Genomic DNA, 16,274 nt, shown 5'->3' on the forward strand with positions numbered 1-16,274 from the left:
TATTGCAATTTCAAGGCTAAACATATTAATAGGGTCATAAATATTCAGATTATGTAATAAAGACAGTGAAAGCAGATGATAAAATGCTGTTAACATTCATTTACAGCAGCTGGGAAGGCCCTGCCAAATGTTGCTTTACATAACAGGTCGTGACGCTCTGCCTGCATTAAGCTTTCTGATCACTCTTCCTTTATCTGCTATGATTTTGAACACAATACGAGACAGCACAGACTAACCAATGGATTTAGGAGCCCTTTCAAGCACACCACCATTTCAAAGGTTTAAAAGATTAAAACATCAAAAAGAGCCTTGTGGTTACTATGTTTGTGCTTTTGCATTTTATAGTGCAGACATGAAAGTGACATTCACATCATTCTCCATTACCTCCACAATTCAGTGCCTCAAATAAATTTTAGAAGTGACTTTATTTTATTGTGTCATGCTTTAGTTTAGCCATTTGCAAAAAAGGAAGTAACAGTCAGTAACTTGAAAACATCACTACTACCATTTTCACAAGGCATCTTGAGTACTACTGAAACATTCTGTAATGTATGCATAATCCCGTCTACAACCTACGCTGATTTTATTTTATGAATTGCATCTGATTCAAGTGACAGATATTGCTTTGCTTCAGTATATTCTGCATTACATTTCCTTTGTTTCAGAGCAGTCTCTCCTACACTTAAGAAGTCAGGATTCCAAAAGCATGGATCAGATCCTGCAAGTTCTCAGGCAAGTATCAGCCAGACACATTGACTGTGGGGCTAGGTCTGAATGTCCTACTACAAAAATGATGACTCACAGTTGGATTCGTTTGGCACATTCCCATGCCAAAATTAAGCCAAATTCTTCAGACATTATGGAGATTAGTAGCCCTAGGAAGGTTAAGAGCTCTAGTCAGGTCAACAAATTCATGTGTGTGAAGTATGCAATGCTGTCCTAACAGGACACATAGCAACTATTCTGTGTTCTGTGCCTGTAAAAGCAGTAGCACTTCATTCATCCCTCCAACCCTGCGTCTGTTAGCAGCTATTCAGTGCACTGAATGCATTCAAAGCCTATTCCATTAACTGACTGAAATTTTACTGCAGGGGGTCTCGAGCTCTTCCTGTAGCCAAGGCACATTAGAAAGCACTGAAGTGTCTTTACACAACTGAGAAGTTTCCTCAGCACCTACCAGCGCCAGCTCCACACCATCCACATGCAGCACTGCTTCAGCAAAGCACACCTCATTGCTTAGGAAACCACCTAAATACCAGACCTGGGCAAAAATATTACCCATTATAGGAAAAATAAATTCCTAAAGAGAAATACCAGTTTGTTTCATCAATACTCATTTAATGCTGTGAACAAGGAACTTGGTACTCCATTTTTGATTCAAGTACAGCTACCTTCACCACACTTAAGGAGACTCTTGTCAGTCTGTTCAGTCACCTGGAATTAAGGTATCTCCTCAAATTAAATCCTCTTGCTTAAGTTAGAGCAGAGTCTTAACCTGATGTAGGAGAGGCTGAAAGCTTTTGCTTTTTCTTCACTAAGTCAGGTTTGTTTGCACAAGAACTATACGAGTGGTATGTCTTCCCAAAATCACAGACTCTTCAGATGAGATTCAAAGGGGTTTCCAAGGTTATAAACACACTGTAATAGGAATAATGGTCTGTATGATCCTAGTAACAGGTCTGAATTCCACTGCACTACACATGGTTGAAGTTGTAAGAACCCCTTTTCCAGAGCATCTTGCTACAGACCTATGCATAAGATGGAGTTTTCAGTGATCATAGCTAATCCCATGATCTCCCACACTACTGATAGTTAACAAACTGAGAAAAAGCTAATTCCAGAGATGGAAGTAAAAAAAGCAATTAAAGTAAATCTATTTCCAAATATCTTAACACAAACATTGCTAAGCAAAACCAAATCCATATAATGCAAAAATGTGCTTTCCAAGTCAGATATTACAACTAAAAAAGCAATAGATTACATGTAAATAGTTAGGGAACTAAAATTTCTATTAAGTCTTCATATATATGCTATCTCCTTACAGTATCTTCAATACACTTATAAGAATACTCTTATTCAGTAGGAAGTGCTACTGATTCATGATGCATTAGCTATTCATTTAACCCAACAGTCAATTACAATTTAAAAAAATCATCACATGAATAGTTACATAAATTATCAGATAACTGAATGGAGTACAGAACAGAACTAAGAACAAATTGTCCTTTTTAATGCAAAACATATCACTGCACAAGTTCAGAGGCATACCTGTAGGGTCATCTTAAATCCACGTTTAAATTAAGCGGCAAAAGAATTCAGACATTTCCGTGCCTGATTCTCAGCTATAGCACTTTGCATACAGCTGTTCAAACAACCTGACCTCACCACATATAGCTGCAGCAGTAGAAGTAAAGAATAACCCCATTAATACACCAAAGTAAAGCCCCAGATCAGTAACAAGTAGCTTGGCTTCTTGAAGGACAGCCTGCTGCCTTGCAAAACAGCTCTGCAAAGGAAATAACCCGATCAGCTGTCTTGACTGATAAAGAGTTCTTCATTTTTCCTCCTTAGAGCTATATTAATGCACAGTAATCATTCATCTCTAGCCTCTAATCCCCAAAACATTCACTGTTATTTGACTAAAACCTGCATGTTTGCCTTGGTAATATTTGCAGACCAACTGCCCTTCTTTCCTCCTTAAACATCAGTTGAAGTATTTTTTCTGCCCCCAAAAAAACCCCTCAAACCCCACACAAAAAAAACCCCCTACCCCTACTCCTCACAGATATGAAATAAATCAGGAATATTTGCTTAGTAAGTTTCTGGTGGCTGCAAAAAAAGAAAAAAAGCTGTTCATGAATCTGCAGCTCAGGCACCTGGGGACCAGAATTGCCATGGGACAGAGGGACTGACTGCTGTATGGAGGGAGTGCTGCAGAAAGCAAAGGTTCAAGCAAACAAACATTCATCTGTGACCCCTTAAAATAACTCTTAGCAAACAGTTCTTTCACAGATTATCTGCAAAACCAGAGACAAACTACCAAAAATTGGTGCAAATCCTGTAAGGGCTTTAAGATTAAAAATCATTACAGAGGAAAGAGTTGTGGGGATTTTTTTCCTGTATTCTGTGATAAATAAATAAGGCAGCCTCTGAACACTCACCCTTCCAGGTTAAAAAAGTAAGTATTCTTAATTTAGAATGGTCACATAATTATCTCAATCCTACAGTCCTCCTCCTTTTCCATTTCTTTAAAAAAGCAGAGCAGGAACACACTCTTGCTGGAATGCATAGAGAACCCTATCTCTATGGTGCCTGCGCTAACTACCAGGCAATGGATTCATAATCACCCTGTAAATAATTAAATATTCATTAAGTCTGGGAAAGAGCTTGAGAGCTTCAATAAACAAGAAACCAGGGAGACTTGTCCAAGAATACTCAGCTCCTTAGTTCTCAGAGCAATCATTTGCAAGGTGGGAGATCTGTACTCAAGACTCAATTTTGAATAAGACAGAGGCAGCAAAATATGGAACTGAACTCCTCACACAAATGCTCTGGTCCCTAGGAAGGATGCACTGATCAGTTTCCTGATGCCACAATTTCATACATATTCTCACATGGCTCAGCAGAAAAAGCAACATTTTTAGGTCTACTCTGGTGGCAACTCAGATGACATCAGCATGGATGAGGCTGGCACTTTGTCTCTGCCAGCTGCAGGCAAGGCAGTTTCTGGTCTATAAATATTAGAGATGCTGCATTTCAAACTATACTACAGAATAAACATGTAGGCCAGTATGTGCAATCACACAAACATACCAACACCTCAGAAGCAAGGCAGCAACCAAGCTGAATGTGGCATCTGAAAGGCAAACACAAGCTCGAGCTCTTTTATTAATTTCATCCCATGGGATATTTTACACCCTAAGTCTCTTTGAGCCCCCAAAGAAAGCTGAAAACTGCTACTGTAGCCTGAAAGTCCGTCTTCTTAGGCCTGAGCAGAAACCCCAGAAGCCCCCTGCCCACAATTACAGAGGCCATCTTGGAACCACCAGGGAACAACACAGAGCTGTACGGAACTGTCATGCAGGCCACTATCAAGGCATGTGCTTGCAATTTCATTGAACAATCCTTCTTAACACCCATACCCTCTCACCAGCAACCCACTAGTTGGCGTCTCAGGGATTATATATTGGAGGAATTACATTTTGGCTCTTATTTCTATAGATTTTTATCCCTTTTGATATATAAAAGAGGGTTCTTCTTGCTCAATATTACGGCTGTCCAGAAAGGTTTCCCAGAGATATGAGTCTCTCCTCAGTGCTTAGCCAGATCATGCAGTAGATCCTCCTTGAAGTTATGCTAAGGCAGGTGGAAAATACTGTGGCAGGTGAATATGACTTTATAAGGGCAAACTGTGCCTGAGAAACTTGGTGGTCTTCTGTAATGCAGGTTACAGCGCCAGAGGATAAGGGAAGAGCAATGTGTCACGTGCCTTGGCTTGTGTAAAACACTTGATGCTATCCCACAAGACATCCTTGTCTCTAACCTGCAGCCACATGGATTTGACAGATGGACCATTTGGTCAATAAGGAATTGGCTGGATAGTCTCACTCAAAGAGTTGTGGCCAACAGCTCGACATCCAGATGGGAACGAGTGGCGTTGAGTGGTGCTCCTCAGGGGTTAATATTGGGACCAGGCCATTTTGACATCTTTACTGGTGACACAGAAAAATAGGATTGAATGCACTCTCAGCAAGTTTGAGAATGACACCAAGCTGTGTGGTGTGGTTGACATGCTGGAAGTGATGGCGTCTAGAGGCACCTAGATTGGCCCAAAAGGTGGGCCCTGAAAACCTCGTGAAGTTCAACAAGGCCAAGTGTAAGGTCCTGTATGTAGGTCAGGATTATCCTAAGGACAAATACAGGTTGAGCAGAAAACGGATTGAGAGCAACCCTGAGAAGGACTTGAGCATGTTGGTTGACAAGAAACTCAACATGATCTGGCATTGTGTGTTTGCAGCCCAGAACACCAAACACATCCTGGGCTGTGTCAAAAGGAACACGGCCAGTGAGCCAAGGGAGGTGATGCTTCCCTCTGCTCTGCTCTGGTGAGACCTCACCTGGAGGGCTGCATCCTGCTCTACGGCCACCAACATAAGAAGGATGGGGACCTGCTGGAGCAAGTCCAGAGCAGGGCTATGAATATGATCAAGGATCTGGAGCACCTCTCCTATGAGGACAGGCCGAGAGAGTTGGAGCTGTACAGCCTGAAGAACAGAAGGCTCAGGGGAGACCTCAGGGCAGCATCCCAGTACCTAAAGGGAACAAGAGAGCTGGACAGAGAATTTTTACAAAGGCATAGAAGAACGGGTAATGGCTTTGAACTGAAAGAAAGTAGCTTTAGATTAGATATAAGGAAGAAAATCTTTACTGTAAGAGTGGTGAGGCATTTTTTTCTCATTAAGGCCACATGACCAAGTCCACAAGGCATAGTGTATTGCATCATCCCACAGGTAAAGTGGGAATATTGCTTATGAAGCAGAGAATTTGACCCACAACTACAATACCATGGCATCAGAAGTGGCGGGCAATTACAGGATTACAATTCAGTCCACAATAATCCGATGAGCTCGGCTGCAGATGCAATAGACTGCTCATCACAGGCTGCTGGGGAAGAAGTGATGCCAGGCATGCACGACAGTGCTCACTGCCACCAGACTCCTCCACAGCACCCTGGCAGGAGAGGAGAGGAGCACCTAGCAGGTGTGGACTTGCTACCTGCACTCGGTTCCCTCATATGTTCTGCGCAGGGGAACCTTCTCCCACTCCGCACATGGTTGTGATTTTAATGCTGAAGCATCTGAGCAGATTAACAATTGGATTCTATTTTCTGTCATTACATTAAGAATCTCACTAATTTTATGCATTGCACTGTTACCTGGAAATTAGGAAGGCACAAATAAAGGCAGCCCAAGAAAAGGTACATAATACAAAGAACCCTCTTACATTGGTCTTAACCTCAAGTAGTCTGCTAGGCAGTAAGCACAGCATAGTTGTCAAGTTCTTAAACATACTGGTTATCCATTTGCCAACACACACAAAAGCTAGCTTTCTGCTACACAGCTGGTTCCTCAAGAAACTAGTATTATTTAAGCCAAGAATGCAGACACCAATTTGCAAAATTCACAAGGCACCTACGGACAAGAGCTTATACACTTTTATTTCTACTCATTGGCAAATCAGTGATTTGCAAGAGGTAGAGCTTGCTGTGCTGTCTAACCACTTATAGCAACCTTGGTGTGGTAAGAATTCTATGATAAGGGTTAAAAACTTTTTCTTTTTAGCATGCCTTTTGAGCACCTGCAGAAATACTCTCAAAGAAATAAAAGTAACTTTATGCCTAGCAACTTAGTCACAGCAACTAGTCACAGAGACCAGTATTGAAGCATATGACAAGAGCCACCACCCCTTTTATAGGGTGTTTTTTCTTGGTTTTAGTAGCACAAGCATCATCCTGATCTATATTTTAAAAAATTCAATTAAGTAACTTACAATCATTTCAATTTCTCCATTTTTGTGTAAAGCAGTAACTTAATTGATGAATTAGAAAGTTTCAGTTGAGATGCCTGCTCATCTTGGTACTGAATGAACATTTATTTTATCTTGCCTCTGACCTGATGCTTTAGATTGTTTATCCTCTCTCTGCTTAAAAAAGAATCAGAGGGGAAAAGCAGTGAACAGCAAGGTTTGAAAAAAGACACGTTGTTGAAAGAAGAGAGTCATACAAGAGCTATCACTGAATCTTATTAGACTTCTGGTGTACTCTGTAAACATGAACGGATTCCTCTGATTTTCAGGAAACAGATACTCTGGAACTGGCTAAAACAGCAAAGACTGCTTTCTTTTCCCATATGAAAGAATGTACACTGCAAAGTGAAAGGGGATCAGCCTGTCTCCTTATTTAGTTTTACACACTGAGAAAATCCAAAAGCGTGCACCACTCCGTTTGTGACACGCAGGAAGAAACATGAGCATCTCAAAAACTCCCCACAAAAGACAGCACCAACAAACTGCCAGAAGATTTTACATGCAGAGTAATTCGGATGAGTAAGCACTGAGTCAGTAAAGGAGTCTGGATAGTTTACATGAATCTCTAGTCAGTTTTGTTTCCCACAACAGCTAATTATGTAAAGGGTTACAATCATTACTTCCTGGAAGTCATCATCCGGTAAGCCAGCTGCATTTGCCTTTTATTCCCAATATAGCTAACAAGAAATACTGCACCATAAGTGTTCTAATTATACTTTTTGTAACTTCTATTTTACAATAAAAAAACCACTTAGGTCTAGTATATTTCAAGAATGTTTTGGTTAATATGCTAATACAACTCCCTTGCCTGCTTGTCAGCACTTCTGCATCTATAAAGCAAAGTCTCAGGAGGTTGCAACTGAAACTAAAGCATGTTTTATTGGTCAATAATAGATAACAAAAAAAGTTAACAGGAATATTCTAACTGGTGAATCCATGATCACACTTGTAAGCAAGTTCTACTGAACTTTTTAAGAAAAATAGACAAAGAAAAAGTGTTTTTTCCTTCTCACCACCTTAATTAAAAGCAACCCCCCCCCCCAGATGCTACGATCAAGGTAAACACAGATAAAGAACCCATGTACCTTAGGAGAGACTTCATTAAAGACAGATCAACAGCACTGTCCTGCACTGGATAGAGTTTGGAGTAAATAACACAGACCATCTTAAATTTATTTCACAGATATTATTATTAAAGAGTCAAATCATAAAGCATACGTTTTATCTACACCATTTTCTTAGAGCATGTCATAGGTTTTCCCTTCCTACCTGCAACATCTGCCTCATTACCATGCATCTAAAGCTGAGATTATTTTATTGTGCCAAGAATGAACTAAACCAAGCATTTACACCTTCCAGAGAAGACAGGAGAATAACATGAAGCCACAGCCATGCCCACATACAGGAAACAGGACATCAGATTTGCTTGGGGTTATTTCCAAAATGCTCTTCATTTTTCATAATGACATTACATCTCAATCTCAGGACTTATCGGTCTCCTCCAGGTAAAATTCAAGTTTCCAGCAGGTTGCACAATGCAAGACTGAATATTGCATCTTGAAATTCATACAGGTATATGCCTGAGAAATAGTGACAGAAGAGAAAAAATGAGAGGTAAGGAGTTCTGAAAGAGATCTTCCTTGATCAGTTACAAAACTGAAATTAACTGAAAACGGCTTGAGAATATGAGTGCTTTGCCTGGACAAGATGGCTTAGTGGGTAAAGCACAGGTAACACACCTTTAGCCTCCCAGGTGGCTGTAACGAACCTGTACACATGTCAATGTCTACAAGAAGATAACTTCCAGAAGTTGGAGAAAACAGTAGATTCCAGAGGAAGTAGTGCCTCAGGATTATGGCTCCATTAAAACAGATCAAAGTGAATTGTTTGTCTTAGAGCACTCCCACAGGACCAAGCCACCACACAAACTGCCAGAACAGCCTGCAGTTGTTTAAGTCTTGGAAACAAAGGAAAAAGCAGTGATAACCAACTCCTTTAGTTTTGGTGCCAGATATAGCCTTCGTAATGTAAAAGATACACAGCAAGCAGTCTTCCTGTGCAGACAGCTCTGTCTCTTGCTCAAGACATGGATCCATGCTCTCAGCAATGGCCTTCTGTCCTTCATCCCAATATCTGCTACTGGAGAGCCCACCAGCCTCATCCCTGTTACTGGTACACAAGCAGCAATGCCAGTCATTGCACCCTCAACCACTGCCTCCAATTTTCAGTTGTTGCTCTTCTTCCACATCCATATGTATGCACCTATACACATACTCCCACAATCTCCTGAATCTCAGGGAGTGTGGCACAATGCCCAAGAGACAAAAAGTGGGGAAAGAAAAGATGCAATAACTTCAGGAACAAGAGGCCATTCATGACTCGCAGCTCCCAGACTGAGCAGCACAGCACAAGGTCAGCCAGCCTTGCCCCAGAGATGGGCAGCACTCCATCACATCAGCCCACACAGCTCACAGCACGGGGCAGATCCCTGGAAGGGCCATCCATACATGGCACGCTGGGAGAAGCACTCCCAGAGGAAATGCTGCCTGAGACTAAACCCTGCAGGAAGCAGAGGCGGCAGCACCCCGAGCACAGGCAGCCCTGCTACACATTTAGCCTAATCACTCACACACAAACAAACCCCCACACTCCAAAGCCTACTTTGCCCTGTGAAAGCCAGCAGTAAGAGTAGATTAGACTCTAATAGGGATTAATACAAGTTAAGGTAGCAGAAATTTCCACTTGGGAGACCAGAAAGGTTAGACATGGGATAGCATGACAGGTAGATATAAGAAGGGTTGGGAAAAAAAAGGTAAAAGGAAGAACAAGTAACACAGGAGCTTGCATTGACATCTGCTGGCTCCATTTTTGCTCTTCCCCGTGTCCATCCCTGTCCAAAGCAGAGATGAGACACGCTGCACTGTCAAGTCATGGTCAGTGATTTCTAACAGGCTGTGTAATGGTCAGGAGCGGATTTCTTATCCAATCTCAACAGCACTGACCCACTTTCTTCCAGCACTACCATCCATCACCTCTGACTGACAAGGAGTCCAGTTTTAACAAAAGGCAAAACCTAACACAAGTGAAGTCTGAAGCAGAAAATGGAAAGAAATTTGCATCCCATTCTGTCTTACTGCAGCCACTTCAAAGCTATGTTTAATTTTATTAGCAACTAGAACTCCAGTTCATAAAAAGGTAACCAATAAATGATAATGGCAGGAAATTAAGTGACCTTAGCATGATTTAGAACATTGCTCTGCAACAGCAAAACTGCACATAAGGTATGCTTGGAAAAAAAAAGCCCCAAAGAAGTGATCATAAAAAGTTTCCACAGTGCTTCATAGTCAGAGGCAAGTTAAAACCTCATGCTAGAGACTAACAAAAATGTGTATCGACAAAACACATGCATTAAATATGCATTATGAGTGCCATACTGCCAGAAAGAAACACTGTTCAGACAATCCAGTCACTGCCTACCTTTTAATGTGTGCTGTAGTAATCAAGACCTTATTTACCTTTAAATTCAAGTAAAATAATGTAGTTTCACTGTGCTGCAGGAACACAGCAGCTACAGTGTGTGGTCAAACCAGGAAAAAAAAGAAGTGTACTTTCCTGACTCTTTGTCATATTTTCAAAAAGGCATGAAGAAAAGGTGGGAGATTTTTTCTTTAATTATATAGAAAGACTAAGAAGCCAAAACCTCTGAAGTTCCTGAGTCATGACCTTTGGGAAGCAGGCATTTTGCAGGGCTCCCCCATAACCCAAATACTTTGGTACACAGCATAGTAATAAACCAAGTTCCTTAGTTTTCATTCCAAGAAAGCTGTGGAAGTGTAAGAATACTGAATATGTTGGTTAACAAAAAAAAAAAAAAAAAAAAAAAAAAAAGACAAAACCCAAAATCAACCAAAAAACCGTTCTGTTTATGACTCAACTGTCCTTACTTGCAGATACCCCTTTCAATTGCATAGTCAACTACAAACCCAATAACCTTTGCCTGGAATCAGAGAGCTGGGAGAAAATGGTGGGGGAAAAGATAAGGAACATCATTAGACAATGTAACTCCAACTGGAAAATAGCATGGAGAACAATATCCTTTCTGTATCAGACAAAGCCCTGTGTGTGGTCAAGTTCTTTGACCAGAAAAACTTCTGCTAAACCACACTTGATAAACTTGAACTTTGAAAACTGGCATCTATTCATCGGATTTTTTTAAACAAACCTCAAGAATTCTGGCATCATCCAAGGTACCAAATGTTTCATTACAAAGCCTTCATTCAAAATAGCTATCAGTTTACTAAAACAACAGCCCAATTTGTACTTCAGAACTCAGCCTTTTCTCAGAGAGGCTTCTGTTGTTGTTTTAATGTGAAGCTGAAATTCAGTTTCACAATTCAGAATTATATTTTTCCATAAAAATTAGTTAGGGAATGTAATACAGACTACTTCCGAGTTCTTTCCGATGAAAAATAGGAGTATTTTGTTCTGAAGAAGGCCCTGCAAATATTGATCTTGGGGAAGTGTCTTCCTCTGCAAACTGCTTTTGGGCTTGCATTTCCACTAGGTCAATTCCAACTGAAAAATTAAGGTGGAAAAAAGGAGGGATCTAAGCAGCTCTTCCCTCAGCCCATTTCAGCTGGAGATGCAGTAGTGTAAGAAGGCTGAGACTTAAACTGCAATGATTCTCAACAGTTCACACCATAAGGAGTATCTCTCTGAAGAGACAGGCCGGATAATTAGGCAGTACAATGCTTACCTAGCCAAAGCACATTTCTCCTGCCCATGGAAGGCCTGTTGCAAGTCCTAAGAAGACAAACATGCCAGCTTAACATGAAAGATTGAAAAGCTCTGGAGGAGTATATCCGTAATCCTCTTGCTCCTGCGAGAGACTTATTTTTCAGAAGGATAAATTTCCAAAGGGAACCAGGTATTCAATATCTCACCAGCTCACCCTTTACCATCTCAAGACACCCACTCACAGACATCAGAGGATGCTCCAGTATTTCTTCACTAGTGTGAATTGCTCAGTAACTTTATCAATAGACACTACTTGACATTATCAGCAGTACCAAGGAGCGCTGGTCCTCAGAACACAAAATGTAAGATAGGCTACTACAGGAAATTGAGCCTTGAGTTAAGGTATGCTGACTATAAATTTAATAGGGTCATACAGCAGAAATTTAATACTTGGCTCATAACTATACCACCAGTCTGTTGCTCATCTAAAAAGTATTCCTTCCACTTTCTAGCTCTAGTTCTATCTCCCACCTCAGCTGCAAGGTTGGTAAAACTATCTCTAATGACTTCAGAGTGCAAATAAAATTACCTCAATCTTCAGAAAAACACAGATACAACTTATACTGTGGATGACCAAGAATATTTTATTCATTGTGTTACTTTCCAGGTGCCTTTATGTCTACAAAGTAAGGTACCCATGCCATCATAATATTATTACATCCCCCAAAACAACAGGTATAGGTATCCAGCTAGAGAGATCTGACTGCAGTATTAAAACATCCTTAAGAAATATTCTTCTGCTTTCTATACAATGTGCAGGGAAGTAAACACACTTACCTTATTGATTCAACTGGGACAGTTCTTGGCAGAAGGTAGACTGAAGAACAGGGATGTTGCAAAAAAAGGTGCAATAAAATACTCTGCCCAACAAGTCAGAAGTACCTTGTTTACTTCAGTTTGACAAACATTTACAGACTTTCTGCTGCTCCTGCATGACCTCTACTAAAGCAATAGACAATCTAGTGATACTGCTAAAAATCGAAGGAGAAGATGTCAGTTTACACCACTCAGGAACCAGGCACGACAATTAACATCTGTTACTGCTTCCTATTTGAGGAGTTAAGAGTAGAAAAGCTATGTGAAGAATGGCACTACCAAATCCTCATTTCCAAATATGGCACCATACACATACCCTACAGGGCATGTACAGTGCAGGCCCCTCTTCCTTCAGTATTAATATTCAGACACAATCTCAGGGCAGGATTTCCAGCTGCACCCACCAGCAGCGTGGTTTCTGCAGCACCAAGGCAGATGCTCAGCGAGCTGGGCTCAGTGCAATCTCACCCCAAGGTACAGGAGGTACAGGAGAGCTGCTGCACTCCTGTGCACACGCCTGGCCAGAGGACCTCAAAGGGCCAGTCTGCTGCCCAGCTGCCCACATCCTTCAGCAACTACACACATCAGCAGTGAGAAATCAGCTAGCCATTGCAAACACCAGAAATCACAGGCAGCAAAAACAATTTGGCCACACCCTTTCTTCTAACCTAATATAAGAAATTCCAAGCAGTATATAGGGATCTGACTTTTCTGAATTTACATTCCTTTAAAGCTATCTTGCTGGCTAATTAGGGCTGATTTCTTAGGCCTTGAACCCTCAATATCAAAAAGATTTTCAAGGTATCACACGGTATCAATGCTTTTTTATACTATCACAGCTGGTGTCAAGTAGAATTATATCTTAGCACAGACAGTTCTTGACATCTGAAATACAATTCTAGCGATGCTGGTTAAAGAAAAAGCATCTAGCCCAGCATACCTTTTCAAACAGCTGCTGATCAACAATTCCAGCAAGACAGTTGGGTGGGACCAGACTGCACACAGCCCAGACCACCACAAAGAAGCAAAGAAGTTAAAATTCCTACTAAGCTATATTTACAAATGCCACCTCCCTCTGCAATTATGATGGAGGACCATGACACTAAAGGAGAGCAAGGTCATCAACAGAACTTCATGCCTTCATCTTTAGTGTCTTTTGAAACAATACAATAGATGTAGCTGAAGGGCATGGCATTTTTTCTTCATTATTCAAAAGAAAACACTGGCATATATAGCAACTAGCTGCAGATAATAAAGGCTGAGCCTTTAACAATCAAGTTAGGAGGAGGCAAAGAACAGTCTGGACACTGTGCAATGAGCTAAAGATCTCAAACATTTTTTATGCTCAGTGACCAACACAAATCTGCACCATGTCCACAGAGAGGAAAAAGCGCCAACCCTTCAAGGGCTCAATGGCAGTGAATACAGCAGCTATGTGAGAACTGTCTTGGCCCTGCCCATGTCAGACAGACACTTGAAGCGTGCCAACTGCCAGCTCAGACCCCTCACTGCCCACCTATTTGGCAGATCTCTTCTTTTAAGTATAGATCCTTTCTTGGACACAAAATTACTTTTGATAGTGACATGTATTTTTCACAAAAAGTTAAGCTTAAGAAGAAAAAAACTCAAGAACTACCTCTTTACTTTTAAGAGGAAAAACCCCAACAGAACGACAAGCATTGCCTTGAAAAATTGATGTCACAGGATCAAGTGAGAGGGAAATATATTGTGCAAGTACACAAAGTCAATAAATCTTTCAACAGCTGAGGAGTGGTCCCTCCCACCCTGTTCCAGATGCCTCAAAGGGAAGGTCCCCAGCCCATGCCCTGTGGAGCAAGAAGGCTGTTCCTGAAGCCCACGGACCTTCATGAGGGCATGCTCCATCTCTGCACATCGCAGACTGTGGGCAGCATCAAGGAGGGAACACCCTACCGATGTGAAGAGCACGCCAGCATCATTTTAAAAAGCAGAGTTCAGATGTTGCATAGCTTTTTAAATGCCGTGTTCCACGTTCATATCCATCCCTGGATTTATTGCAATTTATATATTATGCAATATTTTCCCCGACAGCACTCAGAAGGATGCGCACCAAGAGACCCACACCCCACTGCCATGGCGCTACTTTCCCCATCTCTGTTCCACCCGAGACACTGACAGAAGGAAAACGCTAGGCGAGGAAACTCGAGGGTCTGGAAGCGCCGCTGGCTCAAGGCAGGATCTGCCGGCGCTGTCCTTGGCACAATAGTTGGATACGATACAGCGGGCGATGCGAGGCTGAAATACTTCCTGGGATGGCTGAATGGGCTCATTCAATAGTCAAGGGTAATTCTTTATTAGCCATCTTCTATAGCCCAGCACAGAAACTACAGCCCTGAGGCGAGGGTGGGAGACACCAGCCATGTGCCTCAAGAAAGAGGTATGGCTTAGCATTGTCTCTCGCCTCAGTAATTGACAAGCTTTTTTTCTTTTTTTTTGTCCTCCCTTTCCCCTTCCCTCCCCCCCCGGGCGTTACCGAAACCGGCGGAGGAAGGGAAGGTGCCCGGCCGGGGCCGGGCTGTGGAAGAGCCGCCGCAGCTGCCGTCCGGCCCGGCCCCTCGGACCCACCGGCGCCGCTCGGAGCGCTGAGGGGAAAAGCCTCCGCCGCCCTCTCGCCGCTCCCTCCCGCCCCGAAGTTCGGGCAACTGGGACCGGCCGGCCCGCCGGCGCTGGCGGCTCGGCCGGCAGCCGGGGAAAGGGGCCGGCAGGACGCCCGGCCCCCGCGGCGCTTTCCCCGCTGCCTCCCCGCGCTTACCTTTTACTTGACTTTCATACTCCGCTATAATCTCTTTGTCCTTTTTGAATCTGCTCGGGGTTGACATTATCCACTCGCTTCTTCTGCTTCTCCGCCTTGTTCTAAATAATTATCACTAATTGTTCTTGTTTATCAGGAGGTGCTCCCAAGTTGTGTCAAGCGGCCGCAAGCCCGAGCGAGCCGGGGAGGCGGCGGGCGCTGGCCCCGCGGGAGCGCCGCCGGCACCGGAGGCGGTGAGGCGGGGAGCGGCGATCAGACTAACCCCGGCGCAGGCACCATCGCCTCCCGGCACCGCCGCCGGCAGCAACGCGGTCCGCGGCCCGGGGCCGCCGCAGGGCGGGGCGGCGGAACAGCGGCCGCGGGGCACTCGCTTCCACTAGGCGAGGGCGGGGGCCCGGCGGCTGCGCCCCACCATTGTTATCTGTCCGCACGAACCCGGGAGAGGGGAAGGGAAGCAGGGAGAGAGCGGTGGGCGGGAGGCAGGCGGCCGCTCTCGGTCCGTACTTCAGAGACACTGGTCACTGCTGCCGCCGCGCTCGCCTGACTGAGAACTCGGGGCCGGCGCCCCGCCGTGACTAACCCCGGGCGGCAGCACCGCGACGCATGTCCCAACCTCGCGGGGCGAGCAGTCGCCGGCTCGGGGCGGCTCCCCCACCGCGCCCTGGAGAGGTGTCTCCGGGAATAAACTTCTCCCCGCCCTCCCGCCACTGTCTCCTCCCTTCCTGCTTGCCTGCCCGCCCGCCTCCCGTCCTTGCTTGCCTTGTCCGCCCGCTCCGCCTCCCCCGCCCCGCCGTCGGCCGCTCGCCGCCCCGGGCCGGACCCGTGGGTGCAGCGCCCGCTTGCCCGGCCGGCCCACAGCCGGAGGCCCAGCAGGCCTGGGGGGGCTCAGGCTCGGGGTGGGGGGTTGGAGGAGGGACACGCCCGCCCCGCCGCCCCCATCGTGCACATGGTGGCCGGATGCACTCGGGGGACAGGGGTGGGAGGCCGCGGTGCGGTTACAGAGGGCCCTTGATCCAGCGGAGAAAGTTAAAGCCCCGTGCTGCTGTCACCGCCGAGCTGCTCGGGGAGGGGGAGCCCGGAGGGGACGAGTGGCCTTTGGGAACACCATGTGCCTCCCCAGTGTCTCCGAAGACAGGGCACAGCTGTACTGGTGTGCGTAGGGGTCCGGGCCCAGGTAGCCAGAGCTTGGCAGCTCCCGAGGGAAGAGCTGCACCCTCAGCACGGCAGGTCTCGCTTCCACCACCCTTGTCAGCCCGGTGCTCCCCTGCGGATGCAGCTCGTTCTC

General features: G+C 44.4%; 1 protein-coding gene across 2 annotated transcripts in view; it reads right to left on the minus strand.

Moving 5' to 3' along the window:
• The window catches only part of SRGAP1 (SLIT-ROBO Rho GTPase activating protein 1), a 138,047-nt gene extending 122,354 nt beyond the window's left edge, over positions 1-15,693 (minus strand). Inside the window, exon 1 of one of the 2 annotated variants that reach the window (XM_005480557.3) lies at positions 14,990-15,693. In XM_005480557.3, coding sequence (XP_005480614.1) covers positions 14,990-15,056 — 67 coding nt within the window. In that variant the 5' untranslated portion in view covers positions 15,057-15,693. The remainder of the gene's footprint in view (positions 1-14,989) is intronic. The other variant, XM_005480559.3, reaches the window with a different exon arrangement.
• Positions 15,694-16,274: the final 581 nt, after the last annotated feature.

This window comes from Zonotrichia albicollis, chromosome 4 (assembly GCF_047830755.1).
Source record: "Zonotrichia albicollis isolate bZonAlb1 chromosome 4, bZonAlb1.hap1, whole genome shotgun sequence".
Taxonomy (NCBI): domain Eukaryota; kingdom Metazoa; phylum Chordata; class Aves; order Passeriformes; family Passerellidae; genus Zonotrichia; species Zonotrichia albicollis.